This window comes from Heteronotia binoei, chromosome 9 (genome assembly GCF_032191835.1).
Source record: "Heteronotia binoei isolate CCM8104 ecotype False Entrance Well chromosome 9, APGP_CSIRO_Hbin_v1, whole genome shotgun sequence".
Classification (NCBI taxonomy): Eukaryota; Metazoa; Chordata; class Lepidosauria; order Squamata; family Gekkonidae; genus Heteronotia; species Heteronotia binoei.
The window spans coordinates 79,341,655-79,367,130 of NC_083231.1; the positions used below are offsets into that span (position 1 = coordinate 79,341,655).

At 41.7% G+C, this 25,476-nt stretch overlaps 1 protein-coding gene across 1 annotated transcript in view; it reads left to right on the plus strand.

The window, feature by feature from the left end:
- Positions 1-9,562: 9,562 nt before the first annotated feature.
- Positions 9,563-25,476, plus strand: part of ANXA5 (annexin A5) — a 30,186-nt gene continuing 14,272 nt past the window's right edge. The window contains exons 1-7 of the mRNA XM_060246840.1: positions 9,563-9,622; positions 16,314-16,398; positions 17,611-17,705; positions 17,954-18,067; positions 21,040-21,130; positions 22,330-22,409; positions 23,757-23,813. Coding sequence (XP_060102823.1) covers positions 9,614-9,622; positions 16,314-16,398; positions 17,611-17,705; positions 17,954-18,067; positions 21,040-21,130; positions 22,330-22,409; positions 23,757-23,813 — 531 coding nt within the window. The 5' untranslated portion in view covers positions 9,563-9,613. The remainder of the gene's footprint in view (positions 9,623-16,313; positions 16,399-17,610; positions 17,706-17,953; positions 18,068-21,039; positions 21,131-22,329; positions 22,410-23,756; positions 23,814-25,476) is intronic.

Below are 25,476 nucleotides of genomic sequence, written 5' to 3' on the forward strand. Positions count from 1 at the left end.
CATTTTGGAACTTAAGTGCATTGTTAAACTTTCATTTTAAAATGTTTGCTATTACAGAAATAGGCTTCCCAACCCTCCCGCCCTGGCGGGGGACCCCAGGATTTCCACCCTCTTCCCCCGCTCCCCCAAAAAATGGAAGCGGGGGGAGAGGGGGGAAACGGCGCCACGCCGCCGGATCCTGGAGCCGGCGAGGCCGCCGCGCCGCTGCCGCCCCCTCCCCGCCCACCGCAGTTTCTCCTCCGAGATGGGCCCAGGCTGAGCCCATTTCGGAGGAGCAGCCAAGAGGTGGCAGCAGTGCAGGGGAGGGCGAGGCAGGCCAGGAGCATGGCGAGCCGCGAATCTGAGCCCTTCTAGGACTCGGACTTGCGGCTCGCCACGCTCCCGGCCCGCCTCCACCCCCCCCTCCGCTTCCATCCCAGAGGCGGAGCGGGCGAGGCTGCCGCGCCGCTGCCGCCTCTACTCTGCTCGCCTCTACTCTGCTCAGGCTGAGCCCATCTCAGAGGAGCAACCACAGCGAGCGGAGCAGAGGCGGCAGCTGCGGGGCGGCTCGCCACGCTCCCCGGCGCCGTTTCCCCCCTCCCCCTAGCTCCACCCCAGTGTCTCCTGGCTCCACCCCCAAAGTCTCCTGGCTCCACTCCCAAAGTCCCCAGATATTTCTGGGGTTGGATTTGGCAACCCTATACAGAAATAAAAGACGGTGGGAAACTGCATTATGGGCTAGACTTTCACTTGCTAAAGTATTTTTTGTTAGCATTTTCCTTCTGGAGGTCCCTTGCAGTGTTCCCTCTAAACTGAGTTAGTGTAAGTTAGCTCACAGTTTTTTAGTCTCCAGCTTACACATTTTTGTCTTAGCTCAGGACAAATGACCCCAGAGCAAACTAACTTATGCAGTAGCTCATGACTTTAATGCCAATAGCTTACAAAGTGGAATTTTTGCTCACAAGACTCCACGGCTTAGAGGGAACATTGGTCCTTTGTAACCTGAGCCTCCATTAGGCTTCCCAAATCCCCCGCCTGGGCAAGGGACCCCCGATTTGGAGCCTCCTCCCCCCACTCGGCAAAAATCCAGAAAGCGAGGGGAATGGCAGCCCTTCCCACGCAGCCTAGATCCCAGCAGCTTCTCCTTTCCCCTTCCCACCAATCCCTGATGCTTCTCCTCCTCCCTTCCTTTCCCTTCTCACCTCAGATCGCAGCAGCTTCTCCTTGCCCCTCCCCTTCCCACCCAGCTCCATCACAGCAGCCGGAGCTTTCCCAGGCTGCTTCCTGCCCCGCCCCAAAGGACCATGTACCTTTGCACCTCCAGAGGTGATAAAAGGCTTCAACTTTCTGTGTCTGTGTCTGTGTCTTTGTTACTGTGAAGAAGCTGGCTGGTGAGTAGAGCGCCAATCCCCTACATCAGATTTGCGAGAAGGGGTGTGTGTGGAGGAGAGGGAAACGTCTTTATTATTCTCTATGTGGAATATTTCTCATAGGGGAATTGATCTGGAGGTTTCGGGGGCTCTGGGGGAGTTATTTTTTGAGGTAGAGGCACCAAATTTCAGTATAGTATCTAGTGCCTCTCCCCAAAATGCCCTCCAAGTTTCAAAATGATTGGACCAGGGGATCCAGTTCTATGAGCCCCAAAAGAAGGTGCCCCTATCCTTCATTATTTCCTATGGAAGAAAGACATTTAAAAAGGTGTGCTGTCCCTTTAAATGTGATGACCAGAACTCCCTTGGAGTTCAATTATGCTTGTCACACCCTTGTTCCTGGCTCCGCCCCCAATGTCTCCTGGCTCCACCCCCAAAGTCTCCTGGCTCCACCCCCAAAATCCCCAGATATTTCTTGAATTGGACTTGGCAACCCTAAGCCTCCTTCTATTTTCAGAACTCTACTACTGTTTTTCTTGTAATGTGATTTCCCCCCACTGAAGGTTGGATCAAATAACAGAGCCACTGGAGAAAATGAACATTTTCCTAGTAAGAGAATACAAGTTGAAGTGATGCAAGGGTAGTCTCTCTTTCTCTCTGTGCCATTAGCATTCTGTTTCAGCGCTGACAGTCTCTGGAGAATCCAACAATCTTCCCATAAAACCCATTTCTAATGGACTGTAGTTTAAAGTATACTGCTTTTCTAAGAAGTGCTTTTTTACTGGGACTCAAAATGTCATCTCTAATTAAGCACAAAAGATGTAGAAACAATTTTTTCCCCTAACAATATAATCAGTTACATTTTGGTATATGCAGTACCAGAATAAGCATATAATCGCTCTGCCTGTCATTCTAGTATGATACAGCTAAGGATGCTGCTGAACTCTCAATGAGAAATAGGTATTTGGTTCTTGAGGTTTTACTTCTGATTCCATCCAGTTAAATCAACATATACAATAGTTACTATGAGACAATGTTTCATTGGTGCTGGTACTCATGTCTCCAGTATGGAGCCTTTGATAGCGACAGATTTACTACACACTCCTATATTCTTTTGCTGACAGGTGAGACAAAGCTATGTTTTGCAAACATCCTTCTAAACATATCAATGTATTTTACCATGCCACATTTCAGAAATCTCTGAAACTGAATATGTACATAAGCCTCACCCAAATATGCCTATAAATTTTCCTTGCAATTTGTTTTGCTGGCAATGTCAGTACTTGTTTCCTCTTTGGTACTGCAGTTATGATGCTCAGAGAGCCAGGGTGATGGAGTGGTTAAACTATTTTATTTGGACTGGATTGGACAGACTAAGCCTTGGCTGTGAAGCTTGATGAATGATTTAGGTCCGCCAAACCTTTCTCACAATAGATCACCCCATCCATGTGCACCATCCTGAGTGCCTTGAAGGGAAGGAGGGATGCAAACATAACTGTGCTGAAAATTTCCTGAATATTTACATTGTATTTCTATTTTTTAAGGGTTTTATAGCTTTAAACTTTTTTTCTCCATTTCTGGGGACTCTGGGGACTCCACTGCATGGATGTGAATAATGAATACCGTCTGACTCAGTTTTATTTTTCTCCACCCCAGCAGGTTTGGTGTCTGTTCCTTTGTACATGCAGCTTTGCAGATGTTTTACACTCAGTTTTGCCTTGGAGATTTAGAACATATTGAACTTGGCAGGGTTGGATTCTGTTGAGTGTAAATTTCCCCACTTTCTTTTATCAGGGGGCTCATAGCCTGGTTATAAAGTTCTGTGATCTTGGAAAGCATTACAAATAACATTTTTCTTTGGTGTTATTTGATGGCGTTATCTAGGGATATATCTAAGCTGATTCTGGCTTTTGAAAGGTCAGCTTTGAACTCTCTGGAATGTTTTTGGAAATAGTTCAGAATTCTTAACACATTACAAACCTCTATTGCTGTAATATGATCTATATTAAGTTAGTTTACAGAATCAGACTAATTCTGACAATGCATAATTTAGTTTGGTTTATTTAAAATGCATTTCCTGCTTTGCCATGAAAATGTATGTGATTAAGATACAATAATAAAAACAGTAAATTGGTGTATAAGTTTCCTTTTCACATCAAATCCTTATGACATACAGCTGAATTGTGTGTGTGTATATGTAAAGTGCTGTCAAGTTGCAGCCAACTTATAGACTCTGTAGGGTTTCAAAGCAAGAGACATTCAGAGGTGGTTTGCCATTGTCTGCCTCTGCATAGAGACCCTGGAGTTCCTTGGTGGTCTCTCCAGAGCTGGCCATGCTTAGCTTCTGAGATCAGGCTAGCTGGGCCATCCAGATAGGTGCATAGCTGAATTAGCAATTCTAAATGTTTCCAAATCAGAACTGTAAGGGGAGAGGGTGTAGTACTGATGGACCACAATCAAAAACAGAGTTAAGCATACCCTAGTCTTTTGAACTAATTAGGCTTAAATGTGCTTAATTTTGTGTTGCCTGTGGGTTTGGATGCATTGTTGTTGGCAAAATATTTCAAGGACAGAGCAATCAAATCATGCTAACCATAATAAATGACGTCTGTCCTGAATAAATTGCTGTGAAATCAGCACCAGCCTGAGGGCGCATGGTGCCCTAGGCAGACTTGCGGCCCACTGCCCCCCTCCACAGTGCCCCCTGCGCCTCCCCCCTCCCCGCCTCCTCCTCCCTCCCTCCCTGGGCTATCTAAAGGCGATCTGCGGGGTAAAACCACGCAATGCCCTCACTGACTGTCAGTGCTCAGGCAGGCCGGCAGCAGGAGGAAGGACCAGCGTCCTGAGGGGCACCGCTGCCTCCTCCCCACTTTCTGGGAGGAGGTGGGGAGAAGGCAGCAGTGGTGGCACCCTTTCAGGACGCTAGTCCTTCCTCCTGCGCTGGCCTGTCCCAGCACTGACAATTGAGTGCAGCACATGGTTTTACCCAACGATCAGCTGATCGACAGTGGGGGGCGCCTTTAGATAGCCCGGCAGTGCAACCGCTGTTCCGGGCATTGAAATAGACCTGGGGTGGGGAAGTGAGGGAGGAGGAGGCTGGAAAGCGGGCAAACTAGGCGTTTGCCTAGGAGGTAGTGGGGAAGGCCGAATTCGGCACTCCCACCCTGCTGGTGCCCTAGGCAACTGCCTAGTTTGCCTAGTGGGCAAGCCAGCCCTGTGTGAAGTATTGTTCTATGGATATGTTTTTCCATATAATTATGAGATAATTTCCATATAATTATGATGCACTTGCAGAGAATATTAAATGATGATTGATAATGATTATGATATGAAAGGAACAATGTATAAGTAGAAAACTGTAAGCTTTTGATTCATGTACCCTACCATTCCCCTTTCCCTCTACTTTGCCTTCCCATTCCCTTTTATTTGAAAAGTCCATAAATCTAGTAAACTGGATATGTTTTTTCATATTAGGTCCTGACTTTGATAAAGTTTCAAGTGAAACAAGCAAAGATGGGGCTTTAAGTCTCTCAAGCCTTCCCTAGATAGGATGCTAAATTTGTATGAGTTCTTGACTTAAGGAATTCTTGGAGAAGGGAACAGCCAAATTGAAGGACTTTTTCAACTATAGTCTCAACATAAGAGGATTTTTCCTCACCTTTTTCAGCATTCTGGTTTTAAGGAAATGGACTTATTTGTATTTCTGTGAGACTTTTCTAAAGTATTGATATATATTGGATTGATGTATTTAATTAAATTGCTTATGATTTATAATTGATGTTGGTATAGTGCATTTCATTATATAGAGTTGTGTTTCTCATAATGCTGCAACTTCCAGGTAGACCTGGAAATCTCCTGGAATTACAACAGATCTCCCAGCTAGAGATCAGTTTCCTCTTAGAATTGCCAGCTCCAGGTTGGGTTAGAACGTTATGAAGGAAGCAACCTCAGCATGGTACAGTCCACCCTCCAAAGCAGCCTGTGAGGAACAGTCAGAGGGGGAAAAGGGGACCACTTGAATTTTGTCACCTTTACCCAGTACCCCAGAAGAACCCCAAATTAACCTTTTCAGAAATAATGAAGGCACTGATAGCATTGTAAAGTTTAAACCAAATAATAGATTTATTATGTACAGAAAGGCTAGGAAGGGAGGAAATAATATCATATGATTGTTTATAAAATCAGTTGGCAGACAGAAAATCAAGTAATAATAAACTCAAGAACACTTATTTTGGCAGGCTGATATTGTAATATAAAAACAAACAGTGTTTCCCTCACACTGGATAACACTCATTCACTCTAGAAAGACTTTTAAAATTGGTTTTTGGCTTTTCAAAATAGTTTCCTCTCATTCACACAGAGGTTGGACTGAACTTGTGACAGATCTTACCTTCACAGACCCTTTCCCCTAGCAAAATAGGTATCCTTTAGATGTGGTGCTATCCCCTGGACACTAACACCCTTGAGGGCTCTTCACAATAGCACCTCATTCACCTGTGTTAAGTCCTCTCACAGCTAGGATCTCTGTCTGACTTCTGGGATTTCCCCACAGCCACAAGAACCTTTTGTACCTCTCACAGTGTGTGTTGGTGTTCTATCTTAGAATCAGGAGTCTGCCCTTTGGTCTGACAGAACTCCACACCAGAGATTTACTGTCTCTCTCTGCCTTGTGACACTCTGTGCCACAGCATTGAGAGTTTTCCACAGAAAAAGCTATGGTTAGCCCTTTCACACAAATCAACTCTCACACAGACAAGAGCTCTAAATCGCAACCAGCTCTGTCTCAGGAACTGAACTGAACTCCCACTCTGTCTGCTCTCAGCTCAAAACTGAACTGAAAGAATGAGGAGATTTCTTACCCCTGGCTGCCTCCTTCCACTTTATACATTGGTTACCATGGAGGAGGTTCAGCCAATCAGAGTGAGCGTCTCAACTCTCACTCAGGCAGACTGCTTTCAGTCCATCACACAGCCATTTCTCCAGAGGAACTGATCTGTGCCATCTGGAATGCAGTTGTAATTCTGGGTGATCTCCAACCTGGCCTCAAGGTGCACTCCCTCAAAAGCCAAAATATTTTATTTATTTGTCTCAGTTTTTATTCTGCCCTTCCTGCAAATGGGCTCAGGGTGGATTACATCAAATAATATGCAATAAGGGCTGGAAAGGGCCCTGCCCCCTCCCCCTGCCTTTTATGGACAGAACTAAGCTTTGGAACCTGTCGTTGCCTAGCAACAGCCACTGAGGGAATACGTTGCTTAAAACTACGGCTGCTACTTTTGTCATTTTCACCTTTTTTGAAGCCCCCAATGTATTTTCACATCTTTCTGCAAACCTGAGGCCCTTTTCAGGTTTGTTGAAAGATCTGTCTTGCCCGTTTGCAGCTCTGGTCATTAGATTTAAGTATTCAAAAATATCTTGAGTCCTCCTGACTTCACTATTAGAATACATGATAGTGATCTAGCAATCCACATTTTTTTAAAAAAATGCCATCCAGTGAAGTGGGAAGAAATTGGGGCCACAGGGGCTAATACAAGAAAAGTACATTGAAAAGTTCTGTGTGGCTGTTTTGTCTTTATTTAATTCACTTGTACCCTGCCTTTCTCCCCAGTGGGGGACCTAGAGTGGCTTACAGCATGTTCTTCTCCTCCATTTTATACTCACAACAACTATGTGAAGTAGATTAGGCTGAGAGCGTGTGATTGGCCCAACGTGGCCCAGTGAGCTACCATGACACAAGTGGGGATTCGAATCTGGGTCTTCTAGATATTAATGTTCCCTCTAAGCTGCAGAGTCTTGTGAGCAGAGATTCTACTTTGTGAGCTACTGGCATTAAAGTTGTGACTCGTGAGCTACGGCATAAATTACTGGGCTCTGGGGTCATCCTTCCTGAGCTAAGACAAAAATGTGTGAGCTGGAGGACAAAAATGTGTGAACTAAAAAACTGAGAATTAGTTCACACTAACTCAGCTTAGAGGGAACATGATCCTGACCCCCCTTAACTTATACATCACATGGGCTGTCCAGTTACTGTGAATGCCTCTGCCTTCACAGCAGCAACTAGAATTACACAAAGAACAGTTTTCATTTAGAAGCAGATCACAAATTGTTGACTTTCCGCAGGACCATTGGAAAGCATTAAAACAAAGGGGATTGGCTGCTCACAAGATGGTCTCTGGGCACAGTCACCAATTGTGGACCAATGAGCCCCAGGGAGAACAGGGTCTTTTTCTAGGATCTTGCTTCCATTTCTGCGAAGTCCTGCTGGATCATAACAAAGATAAATTTAGTCCTACACTCTGTTCCCATCATTGGCTAGCTAAATGTTTCTGGGAGCCCACTAGCTTAGCATGAGCACTTTCTTGCTGTTTACCTTCTTAGCAACTAACACTGAAGCACACTGATTCTGAATATGGAAAACTCTATTTTGCTATCATAGCTGCTCTCTATCGATGGACCTATCCTCTATGAATTTTTATAATCTTATAACTTGCATTTGCATTTGCAGTTGCCATGGGCCTTGCCCACTGACCAGAAACATGGGGCAAGAGCCACATTGTGGAATGGTACTTGGAAGCATTCTGAATTTCTGACCAATATAGATTTCAAACCAGGAAGTGCCTATCTTCAAACTTGGGTGGGAAAATGCTTATCTCTCATTTCCTCATCTATCATTAAAGTCCTTTCACGCAACACACACATCTTACAAAAAAAAGAAATGCACAAAATGACACAAATTCTGCCTCTAGGGATAACTGCATATTTTGTTTTGTCTTGTAGCAATGTGGTAACAAAGATGCAAACACCAGTTCATCACATAATTTCCTACAGGAAAAAAGGGATGTACTAAAAGGAATGACAGGATCACCCATTGGAAACAATGGGAAACAGGAATGCCAAGTGTTCTGGGACTGGAATGACAGCCCCCAGCGTGGAATGACAGTCCCTATGAATAGCAAAAGTATTCTGGGAGTGGAATGACAGGCCTCAGGGGGAAAAAGTGTGTGTCCAGGTCTTTACAGCATGATCCTAAAGACATGTTGAAGAAAGCCCATCGTTTACCACCCTCAGTCCATGCAATTGTATTGGAAGTAAGTCCCACAGAACTCAATGGGTTGACTTACTTTTAATCAAGTAAATATAAGCAGGACAGTCATACTTAACAAACAAATCAGCTGGTATCGTAATGCCCCTGTATAAATCGATGCTGTGGTCTCATTTGGAATACTGTGTACAATTCCAGTCACCACACCTCAAACAGGATATTATAGCATTGGAAAAAGTCCAGAAAAGGGCAATTAGAATGATTAAAGGTTTGGAACACTTTCCCTATGAAGAAAGGTTAAAATGCTTTATATATATAGGCCACTGTGTGACACAGAGTGTTGGACTGAATGGGCCATCGGCCTGATCCAACATGGCTTCTCTTATGTTCTTAAGCAGAAGTGTGCGATTTTGCGAACAATGGGAGCCGCTCAGTGCAGAAACTTGAGTTAAAATATTCTCGAGTCCCAGACTTTCATCTTGAGTATGATTCAAGCCACCCCCGCCAATTTGGGATAACTTGGGACAGGGAGGAGCTGCGTTGTCAAGTCAGAAGCCAACGTCAACGCCCCACCCTGGAGCACGGCTGGCTCTAACGGAGAGTAACCAGGGGCGTGGCTAGAGCCAAGGGTAGGAAAAGCCGAGCTCAGGGTGTGGCAGGCAACCGCAGCCTCGGGAGTTTCCTTTGGTCTTGTTTCTCAGCGCCCGTAGCAAGAACCGGCGAGCTGTTGTTTGGTCGGCATCACTATCCGCTCAGTTACTTCGGTGAGTGCCTGGGGGAAGGCGGGCGAAGGGCGATCAGACGCTGGGGCTAGTCAGAGTCCGGGACTGGGGGCAGGAAAAGGCTCGGGTGGTACGCAGCAGCAGAGGCCAGCATAGGAAGTTAAAAGCTTACTAGGCGTTTAATACATTGTTGCTCTGGTGGAGCGTTTCTTTCGGTCTGGCACTGCTGGGGTAAGCGGATGTGAAGGGAGCCAGCCACCGGGGCGGGTTCCTGGATTTGGGATGTTGGCCCAGGACTCTCGTCCAGAATCGGAGTTTCCCAAAGTTGGGGCGGGGACTGGTATTGTCAAGTTTATCTGCTTTGAAACGTGCCTCTTTCTGACGCCCAGAGTGTGCGGATAAATTGCCTAAAAATTTGCACCAATTTGAGCTCTCCCTTAGTAGTTTTTCTTGTTACGGTTTCTTGCAGCTTCTTTTGCCTGATCAACCTCCCTGCAGCCATGGCGAAGGTGAGTCAGATCTTCCTCCCTCTCGCAGGGCAAAAAAGTGGTCTTTTATTTTGTTGGCGCCATTTTGCAGGAGATCAATAAATGGCAGTGTAATCTCGTCCTTCCTCTAAATAAATTACGTCGGCCGCCGCAGTTTTGCCTTTCCCAACAGCCCTGCTGCGAGATAGTATTTAAGTGGATTTGCTTTAAAACAGTATGGGGGTTGGTGGGTTATGATATATACCTCGTGCATACAATGACCTAGTACTATAACTTCGGCCAATTTTCGTTCATTTCCCTTCCCCAGCGGTTCTGGAGAGGGAAGATTGGCCACTGGCTTCATTGTCTAGACAGGGCTTGCAGAGTTTTGTGGGTGGGTTTTTACTTGCACTCTTGCTTTCCCCCCCCTCAGAAACTTCATCCAGATGCTTTAAAAGTTATTAATGCAACCTCTCTGTGAACTCATCCTGGTCATGTGAAGGCTACGTCAACTTTTTCTTTTTTTCTATTTTCCACCCCTTAAGCCAAGTTTCCTGCACAGCAAATTTGTGCTGTGAGTGGGTGAGCGTAGCAGCTGCTAGAGAAGAACTAAAAAGGGGGAAATTAACTCGGTGCCTCTCCTTTCCTCCAGCATTCATTCCTTGTGGGTGGGGCTTCTTTATCCTTACACACTTTTTGTTTTTTTCTTGGTAATATCTTTGAGTTAGTTCTTTATGAACTTGAAACTGTATTTGTAAAAATAACAAATTACAAAGAGAATATAGGATATGGTTGAGAGGAGTGTGTAGATTATGATCAGAATGGATATTAATTCAACTTTTCTGTGCACCCAGGATAACTTTTTCCTTTTACAACCTAGTTCTTAATTCAATTACTATATCGCATATTGAATTACTATATTACATACTTTCTCACTAAAGGAGTTTGCTGAATAATAGTTCCAATTCATGGAGAAGTTGAAGACTGTTTGGAAACTGGAGTTGGTACAAGAACGCTATCCATTTCTAGAGAATAATACCCTAGCTATAGTTGTTCTTATTGCTTATAATTGCACATGGGGAATACTTTTACTACGCTTTGGATGTGAGGGGAGAAGTATAGTTTCTCGCTTGTTTTATCCCCATACTATGGTTTGAATGCTATGAGATTGTGCTGTCTCCCCCAAACCTCCATATCTGTCTTGAGGGAAAGCATCTAGAGGGTGCTGGAGAAATGAATAACTATGCATTAGTGGAATAAAAAGAGGTTCATTTAAGAAAGCTCCTGATCTTATTTCCCATTTCTATAGAGAGGTTTAGTGCAGCAATTCAGAAATTGTCTTGAACTGATCTCGATATAGCAGTATTATGTACTTGACAAGTATACTGAGACATTTACAGATGATTGTGTAAACTTCCTCCACTGGAAGTTATTGAATTGGGTCCAAAGAGCCAAAAGCAGAACTCTGCTCATGGAATGGCTCTGTCCTGCTTTCCTCTATATTCTGCAGTCTCCTGAAAAGCTGCCTTCTCCCAAGGAGTAAAAATATAGGAAGAATTATAAAGAAAAGTTGTTGCCTTTCATGATCTTTGGCTGCTGAGCCAGCTGCAGCCATTCTTCAGCAGGAAAGATCTTTCCACTGTGGTGCATGCCCTGGTAACATCTAGGTCAGATTACTGCAATGCACTGTATGTAGGACTACACTTGAAGACTGTTTGGCAGCAAATGTTGGTACAAGAATGCTAACTGGATTGGGTCATAGGGATCATATCACTCTAGTCTTCTTTCATTTTATTCTGTTTTACAATTTGCTTTTGGGCTCAACTCAGGGTGCTGGTGTTCATGTTTAAAGTTTGTATAGCTTGGGACCAGTATGGCTAAAGGACTGCCTACTCCCATGTGAACCTTCCTGACCATGCCAGTCGACTTCAGTGGCCCTGCTTCTGGTGCCTCAGCCACTTGTTTCAGATGGTGACCCAAGAAAAGGGCCTTCTTGATGGTTGTGCTGGAACTCCCTCCCCAGGGAAATTTGTCTGTCTTCATCTGTGATTGTCTTCTGCCAGTGGGTAAAGAGTTTTTTTTGTTGGTTTTGATGTTTCTTCACTAAATTGTATTCATCCTCCTCCACCCCTTTTGAAAAGTATATGTTTTATTAAATTGTTTTACATTGCAGCAGAACGCTTATATCTTAAGTTCAAGGTTAAGGTTAATAAGGGTAGTAACAGTTGAACAAAATTTCAATTTTTCTGAAGGTTGCAATGCTCTGTGAAAACCCATAGAGGATAAGATTGATAGAACTGAAAAGTGGATTTAGGGGAGGGGTGTGTGTTCTCTTTAAAGCTGAAGGAAGTCCCTGATTGCAGAAAAAATTGAAATCACAAACAAAACTTCAAAACCCCCAGGGTTAAAATTCTCCAAAATAACAGAAACAATGCCTGTAGCTTTAAGAAAATAATGCCCACTGAATTGTCAGTGGTTTTGCAGGTTGCTAGGCAACCACAAAACTACTACCAGGTCATGGTTTCTGTAAAGCAAAATTAAATTTAGAATCTAACAGCCCTAGAGACAGGCCCAGTGGCGACTACCGGAAATTCGCTACACACACAGTTTAGCCCAGCCTGGTAGGCATGGCCACTGTACCAGTGGGCTCATTCCAACAGTGGCTGGGACATGCCTTAGCTGCTACCATGCAACACTGGTAGATCACTGAACTAGTGGATGGGAAGAAGATGTGAGGGAGGGAAGGCAAGCAGGCCTGCCAGAGAAGAAATGGAGAAGATACAGAGGATAATGAGATCACTCCCACTGGTAATATATTCCATGTTACTAAAGTAAGACTGGCTTTGATACCTAAGTATGTTTTGCATGGTTTTACATTTTTCCCAAAAGGAAAAAGGTAGGAAAAAAGTCTTTCTCATGACTTCTAAAGTTCTGAAAAACTTACCAGATTTTGTTCTTTTCCATTTTGCTTTGAATGGACAACAGCCCCCCAAACAATATAGACATGAAACATCTCCAAGTCTTTTTATACTGAAAAGAAATGACAGAGCAGTGGATGTGGACAACTTAACATCCCCTTATTTTATTTGCTTACAATTACTTTTCCTTCAGGTACTGCATCCTTATATTTTCCCTGGAGGTGGGAAAGCAACTGATAGAAGGCCGTTTGGGGTGGAAAATTATAGGAAGAGAGAATTAAACAGCTTCTCCCAATCTCCTTTGTTTTTCTGTTGACCGTTGCAGTGTCCAAGGCTGCCTTCCTGTGGGGTCTTTCTCCATTCAAGTCACACTCCTCTCAAGGAGGTTTTAGAAGCATGAGCATTCACACGTCTCCTTTGCAATATGTAGTTTGATCCTGTTCCAGGAATTCAGAGCAGCATTTCAGAAGATCAAATGAGAATGAGAGAAGATAGCAAGCAAGATGTGACAGAAAGTTAAGCAATACAATTCTGAGTCTCCACTCAAATTGGGATATAAATGAAGGAAAAGTAAAAATTCAGTTTTATGGCAGATAACACCGGATGACACATTATAAAAGTTACTGACACTTGTTCCCTTTTCAATGCAACCCTATGCAGTTTTACTGCATATTCATTGGGGCTTGCTCCCAGATAAGTATCAGTAGGATTGCACAACTAGTCTTTTTCCACTGAAGAAGTGCCTGCCTCTACCTGCTTGGTTTGAACAATAGCTGTAGTGCTCTGTCATAGCACAGTCACCTGAGGTTTAGGGCAGCCTCTGAGTTGCAGTGCTTACCGGCTTCCTCTGTAATTGGAGGAGGTATCTTGATCTGGCTTGCCTTTCCTAACAGGATTGTTTCTATAGCAGCGCTGGCAGATACTGAAACACATGGTGTGGTATGCAAGTGGCCTAGCTGTAGTTCATTTTCCCTTTAGCTTAATTAGTGGCTTTACATTGTTCAGTTCTGACAGCCATCCTAGGTTATGAAATTTGGGACAGGCTGGTAGATTTTGGTCAGAAAGAAGCTGTATCATAACTACTTAGATACTGCTGTTGTAAAAACCTTTGCTTGTTAAATGGATTCTCAATTCCACTGTTTCTCTTTCACGTAGTTGTATAACCAAAATTAAGTATGTATATACTTGGATGATCAGTCCTTTAGTAATCCAGGAAGTTGAATCAGGAGGCTTTTTTATGTGTAACTCTTCACATAGAACTGAGTCTTCAATTACTTCATGCTTTTTTCTTGTATGATTTAAAATCTCTTTGACTTAGCTATGATATGTCGTGTGACAGGAGCTAAGAATTCATTGATGAACATCCACATAAGCCCTGTGTAACTCCTGTTAACTAGGTATTTTGCGAGCAACCACCAATTTTACTATTTAATAATAATATAATTGCAACTTTAAAAAGGTAAAGGTAATCCCCTGTGCAAGCACCAGTCGTTTTCGACTCTGGGGTGATGTTGCTTCCACAAGGTTTTCATTGCAGACTTTTTATGGGGTAGTTTGCCATTGCCTTCCCCAGCCTTTTACACTTTGCCCCCAGCAAACTGGGTACTCATTTTACTGACCTCGGAAGGATGGAAGGCTGAGTCAACCTGAGCCGGCTACCTGAACCAGCTTTCGCTGGGATCAGGTTGTGAGCAGAGGACTCCGACTGCAGTACTGCAACTTTAGTCATATGTAATTTTTCAAAATTAAGATCAAATATAAATGAGACTAGAAAGGTTATTGGGTACATAGTATATATTTAAAAAGTGACACTGTGATTTACTGTACCTTAGTATAGTAGTTGAAGTTAGACTAATCATAGTTAGTTTTCAGCTTGTACATTACCAAAGTGAGATCAGAAAAGATTTTAAAAATGATTCTTTATGTATTTATATGCTACTTTTCTCTCCAGTGAGTGCTCAAGGCAGCTTACATTGTTTTTTCTGCCTGCTTTTGTTTTATTCTCTCAACAACAATTCTGTGAGGTAAGTTAGGCTGAGATTGACTTTCATAGGGTCATCCAGTAAACTTCATGGCAGAGCAGAAATTTGAACCTGTGTCTTTTAGTTCCTAGTGCCATCTACTCCTGGAAAGGGTGTTCTACACCTTGTGGCCGAGGTTTGCAGAAGAAGGGAGATTCTGAATCTGATGATTTCCTTGCCCTTGCATAAGCATGAAATCCTTTGCTCCCAACTGAATACTAGATTTGAGAAAAGCACCTCACATTGCAGTCTTTAAAAGTTACACCCTTCTAAGTCCTTTAAAGCCAGTGGGGTTAGAAGAATGTAACTTTGATTAGGATGGCACTGTGAATCACTATTGTGCCTCACTCTCAAGTATGTGACTACTTTAAAAAGAAGGACCAGGGAAATGAGAATCAAACCTTTCAAGATCACTTTAGGCTGAGTGAGGATCTTTTACCTACCTCTCCTGTCAGTCAGTGTAGTGTACTGGATTAGAGTTTTGGAGCAGGAGCTGGTTCAAACCCCCACTCTTCCATGAAAGTTTGTTGGGTAATCTTGGGCTGGTCATGCTCACAAAATTGACAGAATTAAATGGAGGACAGGAGAACAATGTTGTAACCCACTTTGGTTCTCTGTTGGAAGGAATGCTGGGCAATAAATGAAGCAAAAGGTAAAGGTAGTCTCCTGTGCAAGCACCAGTCGTTTCTGACTCTGGGGTGACGTCGTATCATGGCGTTTTCATGGCAGACTTTTTACGGGGTGGTTTGCCACTGCCTTCCCCAGTCATCTACACTTTACCCCCAGCAAGCTGGGTACTCATTTTACTGACCTTGGAAGGCTGAGGCAACCTTGAGCTGGTTACTTGAACCCAGTGATGATGACTGATTGTATGGAGATCTTGTGTAATTTCTCCTCTCTCCTGAGAGATAAATTGCATGAGATGGGCCTCTACATGATTCACTGTTATTTTAATGGGGAGTTTGGTCAGAGGATGAAGGACAGCCATAATTTTCCAGTCCATAAAGTGGGCTTTATGCTCTTGCATTCTCCTTTCCTTCTCTCTGACATGTGAGCTGTTCATGAGAAGCCTGGGCAATACCACAAAAGAGTTCTGATATGGAACGCAGCAGTCTTTATAGATTGCCTCATTTTGATAGAACATTTTAATACAGGCTCTTATTTCCCATTTCTTGCATTAAATCTACTATGTTTCCTCACAGTGATTTATTAGAGAAGATGAGCTAATGCTAGAGAGAAAAAGAAGTAAAAGCAAAGGCTTCTTAATGTTTAAATATTCAGCATGTTTGAGAAAATATTTATTAGGAACAGTTTGCTGTGCAAGAGCTCTAAAACAATACATGATGATTTTTAGTACTTAATTTTTCCATGGACGTTAATGACCTGTCCTTTCTTAACCCTTGCCTGGAATTCTAGGGACTTCAGAGAGGAACAACGTCTGTTGGTAATTTGCATACTGAAAGTGTGCTGCATGTTGGGAAGAGGCCGTGTCTCAGTGGTAGAGCACCTGTTTGGCTTAGAGAAGGTCCCAGGTTCAGTCCCCAACATCTCCAGTTTAAAAGATCAGGTGGTAGGTGATGTGAAAGATCCCCTATCAGAGACCATTGTTCTTGGTGGACCATTGGTCTGATTCAGTATAAGACAGCAGCAGTGTCCATTTTGTTGACAAAACCTATGTTGCATATAGCTTGGAAAGCATTCTTATATTTCAGATTGGTCATTGTATCTTGTGTTGTGATTTTATGCTAATATGAACAAAGATGGCAGAGAGGTAATAAAAATTATTTCTTCCAGTACGCAAGAGGCACTGTGAAGGATTTCCCAAACTTTGATGCGAAAGCAGATGCGGAGACCCTTCGTAAGGCCATGAAAGGCTTGGGTAAGAGCTAGCTATTCTGCAGATTAGGAAGGTATTATCAGCATAGTCTGGTATGTTCTGGTTGCTGTTCTTGGCATCTGCTTACTGATGTTTACATGATGGTTAAAGTAATGTGGCCATTCAGTGACTAAAGTCAAACAATAACTAAATTTTTTGTAGAAAAGTTCTATTGTACTCTGAAGAGTTATATAGGAACAATTGAATCTTGTTCCAAAAGGTGTATTAATAGTTGTTATTTTACTAGAACTCATGAAATATTATTGATCCTCCCCTGACCTGGCTTCAGCATTAGAGCAGGGCAAAATGGAAACCATGTTTCATGGAAAATCTGTGCAGAATTCTCTTCCATCATTTTGTTGGTAACTTTGGAGGGGGAGGGGCTTAGGAAGGGAATAAAATGTCTTCTCATATGAGGAAGCGCTCTCATTTTGATTTGGCTTCATAACCTTATCTTATAGGCAGGTGTTATTCTTTAATAATGTAATGTCATTGGACAGGTTGTGTGATTCCTGATTAACTGGGATCGCTTCAAGAAGTCCTTCATTTAAAATAAAAAAGGATATTGAAGTATAGATTGGCAAAAGAACCATCTGTGAAACTACTGTGCATGAAAAATGGAACATTTCATCCTGGCATGATTATTCTGCAAAAAAATGTCATGAGCAAAACTTCAGCAGAGCTTTACTAAAAACAAAATAGCTATCAACAATAGTCTATGATATGGGTAGCCAACGGTAGCTCTCCAGATGTTTTTTGCCTACAACTCTCATCAGCCCCAGCCATTGGCCATGCTGGCTGGGGCTGATGGGAGTTGTAGGCAAAAAGCATCTGGAGAGCTACCGTTGGCCACCCCTGGTCTATGAGTTGGGATACTGTCTTAAACTTCTATGTGTGGAAGTGCAGCTTCCCCCCCTCCCCCTTCTGCTGTAGCCTGAAAGTCACTGAAATGCTGAGGGACTGGGGAGGGCAGGCCACCTGGATGATCAGCTTGATGGGACAAATTGAAGGGCTGCCATAGGATGGAGTAATTGGTAAAAAACACCCCTTCCTCCTTGCGTATGCAGGTCTTGTTCCTTTGACTCTGGTTTGTATTGTTGAGTAGAAAAATGTTCATGCAGTGTTTTCTCAATTGCCTATTTTCATTGTTGTTTGACTCCATCATCTAAAATACTGATTTATAATAAGAGTTAACTGTGTTTTGTTTCATTCAAGGGACTGATGAAGAGCCCATTCTGAAGATCTTAACAAGCAGAAGCAATGCTCAGCGTCAGGAAGTTGCAGTTGCTTTTAAAACCTTATATGGCAGGGTAATGGGGTTTCTTTTGGTTATAAGTTGGCAAGTATGTGTTTGTATGCATGCTCACATACTTGCTCAACCATATAATACATTTTATAATAGGTAATGATTTGCATATTTTAAGTTTTGAATTCTGTATTCTTTATGCTTCCATGTATATGCTTTTCTTCACTTTCTCAGTGTGCTAGTTTGTACGATTGAAGGATTTTGAATTTTGAATTGCTTTCTTTATGAGGCGCTCTTCATTCTGTCAATTAGGATCTGGTTGATGACCTGAAATCAGAACTGACAGGCAAAGTTGAGACTCTGATGGTCAGTTTGATGAGGCCAGCACGGCTTTATGATGCTCACGCGCTGAAGCATGCTATTAAGGTAAAATGAATGACACAAAAGGAAAATGTAAATGGAGTTTCGGTTTTTCTAGGAATGCTTCTTCTCCTTTCTTTGTCAGGTTTCCTATTATGCTGATTACTCTACTTGATTATTTATGATGATTGCTTTCATTTTAATGGCATCATTTATATTCTTATCCATCTGAATAATTTCAGAGAGACTGTAGTGATTAAGTTTTCAGTAGTCTTTTGTCTTCTCAACTAAGTACATACAATGACTGGCCAGTACTGCACATGCAATAAGCCAAGTGTTCTACTCCTGATTTTCTGGATTACAATGCGCATTTCATTTTCAATGTTGCTCTCTATTAAATTTATGATGAGGCCAGTGAAAGTTATGGAAGTTCTTAATAGCTGTTGATGGGTCTGATTTGTGCTTCAGTACATTCTGTATGAACATTTTCTGGGTAGGAAAACTAGCTAAGAAGGTAATATAGTTTAATTTATCTAGAATACTTGGAACTGGCAATGATTTTTTTGTAGGCATAATTTGCTGTTGTCTTTAAAATAAAGCACATTAAGCTGGGTTGAATAAAAACTGATTCCCCTGAATGTTCCATAGAAACCTTTGACTCATCTAATAATGCTGAATTTGTCTGCTGCTTAGTAAGTTGGCACCCACAAGACTCCCCCAGGTTTGTTTAACTTGCTGTTATTCAGCAACAGTTCCAGTGATCTAATCAGTCTTAAGCAGAGTATTCTAGCCAAATATTGACTTTTCAGCTTGGCATTTGTAAGAGGAATGGGGTTTAACTTCACTGAAGTGGCTTAGAAAACTAAAAGTCCATGTCGATTCAGGAGATGAAAATCAGTGAACTACCTAAGAGGAATGAATTGTTTTGGTGAGGTTTTTCCCCCTCCTCCTGCATTCTTTTTTGTTCACAGGTAACTTAAATAAAAATTTACATTAGTAGTTGTGTGTGTCATTCTGTGACTGAATGACCTGTTAAAACAACTACGTTGGTACATACAGTGAGTAAAAAGCTGTAGAGTTTGAAGCCGTTTAACAGTCATTGAGCCCCCTGCCTTATTGCTCGCTCATTTGTTTATTTCCTTGGTTCAAGGATAGCCCTGTGTATATGACAACGGACCCAGTCAGGAAACCCACTGGCTATCTTTCCCCCCTAGTCCTAAATATTGAAGAACTCTGTCAGTTACAACTAAACTTTTTAAAAGCAGCCTTAAAATTCTTTGTGTGCGTATTTATTTGCTCTTTGCCTTTTTACTGGGCATATATTTGTCATCAGAAAAACCTTTGGTACTGTTCTGAAGGCTCTTAAATTGTTCCTTTACTTGAATGTTGCAAGCTGTGCTAGATGAGTGAGTTTCATATATACTAGGTTCAAACTCATTACTTTTCTGTATGTGTTGGAAGAAATACTTTGAGCTCAATGTTTCCTCTGTACTCCACTAAGTTTTATATGGAATGTTCACATTTGGCAAGGCACTAGAGAATGATGGCCAAGCCATACTTCTTGAACTAAATCCAGCCAGTCAGCAAGCCTACTACAAAAATGGAATTTTTTAGTTTTGCTAGAAGAACTGTGTTTGCACAGTCTTTTATTTGAGCTGTTAAGTCTTTGCTATGGGCATCCTGTGTGACTCAGTGCTTATACATTAAATTCATGTGGCATTCAGAAGAGAAAATAGAGAGGCATGAGGATTATCAGTTATTTCTTGAATGTACTGAACTAAGGTAAAGTCTTTATTTTTGAGGATAAATGTCCTCTGCCCAAGAATTCACCCCAGTACTTACGGTAAATTATTGTGACTGCTCTCTGTCCATGTACGGAAGCCCAGGTGCATACTAGTGGCTGGCAGAAAACAGGATTTTAAGAAATGAGCTCTCAAGCTCCTAGCATGGAGCAGTTAAAGCTTTTGGTTATTCTGATGAGTCTGGCTAAAACAGGGAAATGACTTACCTCTCACTCTGCTCTCAGATCACACCCAAGGGGGGCAGAGGCTGCTAAGAACCAAATGGCTAGAAAGTAAAGTTCTTTTGGGGGCAGGAAGAGCCAGATAACCTCCTCACATAGATTATAAATTCTCAGAACCTGCAGAAGAGCGTCTCTTGTTTGCTTTCTCTTGCTGTGACTTCTATTTTGGGCTGCTCTTTGAATGGGCACAGGCCATGATGGGCTAAGCTTTTATGTAGGACTCCATGTCAGAAATAACGGAGAGAAGACCCACCTCAGGTTATGGTGGAACATCTGCACTGTCAAGTAAAACTAGCCTGTACTAATTAAACATCTTTTGGGAAGTACCTAGTGTTGGTATAGAGGACTCTGTGTGTTTCCCCTTTTCCTTTGTTCCCTTGCTTAGCCTGAAAGCTTGAAGAGTACATGTGCATTCTTCGATTTGTTTATGAAACTTCCTTATATTTTGAAAGCTATAACTCTGATCTCAAAAAACCCACACATTTAATTGGTCTTGTTGTCTGAAATATGGTAATGGGTCATTGGGTCAGCTTACCATCCCTGGTGCATGATACAGTAACCCCGGTGCAAGGTTAAAGTAGATCACCTCACGCTTGCCTGTAGGGATGAAGTGGGAGACATAGCAACGAGGTGGAGTTTTTAAATGGCAGTGCAGGTACAGAATGCTAGTCATATGACTTGTGTTCAGCAGGAGATACTCTCAGAGTCATTGGCGGCAATGGGAACCCAGTTAGTTTTTGGCACCCCTAGGGAGTGAGGGGAAAGGGCATCATTGTCAAGAGATGTGAGATTGCTGCAGAGTTTTTGGCCTCCAAGGGGCCAATCAGAACAAACAAGAAGGGCCTGAGGGGCTGTTTATTCATTATTAATTTTTTTAGATATAAAATAAAAAGAAGTGAAATTGGAAAGTTCAAAGGTGGCTGGAGAATATAATCTACTTTTCCATTCATCTGTGGCATTAAAGAAGTGTATATGGAACACTTTTTTAAACCATCCATTAATTCTTACATTACAGGGGGCAGGAACCAATGAAAAAGTCCTTAATGAAATTCTTGCATCCAGAACACCTGCAGAAATCAAGATGATAAAGGACGTTTATCAGGAAGGTAAAATGTAGCTGTTCAGTATTTGCAAAAAAATCCTTAAGGATATAATTTTTCAGTTTGGAGAAAGAGTAAGGGAAGAGAAAAATGACTATAATATAGCATCAATCTAATGCTTACCAAGTGAAGAACATTGAAAGCTTTTCATGTTTCTATGTAGATCCTGTGCATAGCCTTGCACAATATAATTGCATTTGGTCCCTCAGGCATTTCCCTTGTTGAGCAAATGAAATTACAGAGGATTTTTACAGTAAATGGAAGGGGAACGTAGCACTTACTTGAAGCATATTTTTAACTGCTTACAGATCTACTTGTACATCACATTTTTGGGGGGTCATCTGAAACCCACTTTATATTTGCCTTGTACATTTAAGAGCGTCTCAGTGTCATTAGTATTTTTCAGGAAGGAACAAAGTTGGAGTCCAGATGCACCTCTAAGACAAACAAAATTTAATTCAAGGTGTGAGCTTTTGTGTGAAAGTACACTTCATCAAACAATGGAATGGAATTAACAGCCCTACATATAGAGGATGGGCAGTAAATTAGTTTGCAAAATAGCAAAGGCGTTCTTTCTCCCACAGGAGGGAACAATAGAATCAATAACAATAAACAATATTGGCTTATAACTATTCCATTTCCTTTAAAAGGTTCTGTGACCAAAGGTCTTAAGCTAAACCAGAATGTATCAATTATCAAACATACATACATATACACTGGGCCTTTTTTGTAGAAAAAAAGCTCAGCAGGAACTCATTTTCATGTTAGGCCATGCCCCTGACATAACCATTGTTTCACACAGGGATTTTGTGTAGAAAAAGCCCAGCAGAAACTCATTTGCATATTAGGCCACACCCTGATACCAAGCCAGCCGAAACTGCGTTACTGTGCGTTCCTGCTCAAAAAAGCCTTGCATATACATTACTCACAAAATTCACAGAATTTGAAGGTTAAAGTCTAAATATTCAAATCTAAAAAGTATATTGGCTTATAACAAGATTGTACACCCATCAACATCTTTGCCTGTTCTGTCCCCTTATGTGCTGTGTACAGACATAAATACTTCTCTTCCTTCTGAATTACAACATGACTCTGCTGATAAGGGTTACTATCAGATAGTAGTAACTCTGGTTACTCAAGTATCTTCAAATCTGATGTAGCTGAAATTTTGTTCAGTGATGGATATATATATATCTTCATTGCAGAATATGAAGCTAACTTAGAAGACCATATAACATCAGATACATCTGGTTTTTACCAAAGGATGTTGGTAGTTCTTCTTCAGGTAAACTTTTAGAGCATAAAACTGGATGCAGTTTATTACTGGAAGGCTGTATGTCATGTGAAGTGGCCCTGAGCATTCTATAGCTGGAAGAAAAAGGAGATATAAATAATTGGCTGAGGAAAATAACTATTGATTTCTTGAGAGCAGTAAATATGAAAAAGTTTGCACCTAGGGTGAGAATATGTGCTTCAAAGATTTATTCCAATCTCAAGCCCAGTTTTATCCTCATTCTGTCTGTCACTTATTTTCATTGCTCCTTGGAGCCTTTGCTCCAGTATGCTAGATCTAGAATTGCAGTGTGAAGGTGCTGGTCCTTGAACCAATACCTTTTGACCAAGCAAATTGGAAAAATAAAACATGTCAAATTAAACAATAGGTTTAATTTCCTGGTAGTGTGTAAATAGGCACTGGAACATGTGGGTCTGGTTCAGACGCTCACTCCAATTAAAATGTATCAAGAAAACTTGTTTTCAAAAGATAACTAGATTTCTCTTGTAAATAAATTATCTCACCAATAACTGCTCCTATCAGGTTACAACTTCAGAGTTGCAGGAATTGCATCATCAGCAAAGTGGAAGTCCTGAAGATTCCTGAGGGTGTCTTCATCCAAGTATCTTTATCTTAGCATCAAGATATCTCCCTGCATCTGTGCATGTCTGAGCTTGAACCTGGACTTTCCTTGTAGTAACCCAGCTGTCATTCCCCAATTGGCTACCCAGTCCCTTTTTTACTTAATTAAGATCTTACGAGCATGGTGGATCTATCAACTGTCACTAGACCCAGATTGGTAGCTATCAAAACCAATTGATTTGACAGTTCTCCAGCTGAGGACTGTTACTTCCAAATACCAATAACTGTGAACAGGAAATGTTATTGGCTACTTTAGATAAATCCAGAAGACACTTAACCATAGGGTGTCATTTGCATTTGAAAGGTTTCAGCAACTAACATAAGACCAAACATTTAAAGACAAATGGCAGTTATACAAGTCAGTTTTTTGACACAATGGATGGTATTATTTCAAGGTCTGCATCATTTCAATAGTTTTTCATGTTTATTATGTTGACTCAAGGGTCTTCAGTGGACCTTCCAATTCATAACATCCAGATTAAAAATGCACATGGACCTGTGCATGGTTTGATTCCTTCTAGTACTCAATCATGTATTGCAAGCAAGACATCATATGAGACATCCACAGAGTGCACAAAAGACAGTATGGATAACAAAATACTGTTTGCCCCATCATGCCTCTTTTAGTGGCACTGACTTTCATATTAAATATAGCCACAGTTTTGTCTCTTTATGTTTGCTGGCACCAACTTACTTTTGCCTTTTATCTCACTTTAGGCTGGTAGAGATCCTGATGGCCCAATTAATGAGAGTTTAGTTGAGCAGGATGCTCAGGTAGGTGAAGATTCCCTTAATCCCTTTGTCTCACCACTGAAATGTATAAAATGTGTTTTAAGTATATTGAATAAAGAAAGCAAGAGGGATTTCCCTTGAGGGAATGATTCCATTGTGGAAATATTTGCTGGTGGTGAAATTATGAATGTTTCATGAACCTTGGAGATAAACAGTCTTAAAGAATAAGGAACATGCATGTGTTAGTTTTCTTGTACTTTAATTAGTGAAACATTCAAAACTAGGCAATAGATGAGCATTGTTAGTGAGCAGTTGGCTGAATTGTTAAGAATAATTTTAAAGGGAAGGTTATCTGGTTTTAGTATACATAGTGGAGATCTCTTTAACCTTGCTATGAATCCACTTTTGCGCTAGTGAACCATGTCAAGGGTTGGTCGTGCTCCGTTGTGATGTACAGCCAACTCAACAGTTCCAAACAGCAGGGCAGAAGTCTGGAGTTTTCAAAGGGTTTGACATGATTTCTGTCAACCTTCCTTTCATTGTTGCTGTTCATTGACAACCGTAAAGAATCCAGCTAGTATTTTAAACTTTTCACTTACCTTAAATGGGGGTGGGGAGAGGAAAGTTTCAGTTGAGCCCTGGCTGTGGGAAGATTGTGCAAAATGTGTAGCACTGATCACTTGATCGCTTGATTTTTAAACTTTTCTCCAAGGATTGTGAGATGTCTATGGTTCCTGACATTTTCATGATAATCCCATGAGGTAGATTAGGCTGAAGGATGGCAGTGGACCACTGTCCATTGGTGATTGTTGCAACTGAGTGAGGATGTGAATCTTGGTCTCCAGAATTTTAGTCCACATTTAACCAGTACATTTCTGGCCCATGTCAAGTGTCCCTGTAATCCCGTTATTCTGATAAGGATGACTCATAAGAAGGTAGAGCATTAAAGCAACTGTCGTAGTCTTTCTTTAATACGTGTATTACAGAGCTTGCTACTGCATGTGACTGTCTTAAGACTCCTCTAGGGAAACAGATGTTTTTGATGAATAACGTTTTCCGTGGTTCTGCCTTCTTCCCTTTGAGCTGCTCTACAAACAGGAAAAGGGAGGGCTAGGAACAGAATTACCACTTCGGTTGCACTGCATTTGAGATCAGACTGGCTTTGTGGTTAATTATAGTAATCTTTTTTTCAACAGAGAATTGCTTTGTCAAATATAATCTCTTTCCCTTTCAAATCATGCTTTTTGATAGAAATGTGAGTGCAGATTTCACTGAAAAGGAATGACAAAAAGGAACATAAAATACAGTATCAGTTCAAAAGGCTTTAACTGGACTTGTTCAGATTGTAGGAAATGTGTGGTGCGCATATTCATCAACTTCATGCTGGCTTCTGTAGAGTAGGTTAAAATTTCCCACTGCAGGGCCCCAAATTCTGCACTAGAAAATAACAGGGAAATTGGCAGCTAATTTAATCAGTGACTTGAGTAAACATTTCTCCCTTTGAATTGAAACTGTTTGTTTGGAGCTTTTGTTTCTAAATGAACTTTGTTTATTGGAGCAGACTCTTATTAATCAGTTACTTGGTTAGAGCTCATGAGATGTAGCGAATGGCACAACACAGTGGCCCTGGCCTTTAAAATCACATTGATCAGGACTTTTTGCATTTCAGCTTGAATTTGTAGCTAACAGCAGATTAGAGCATGCG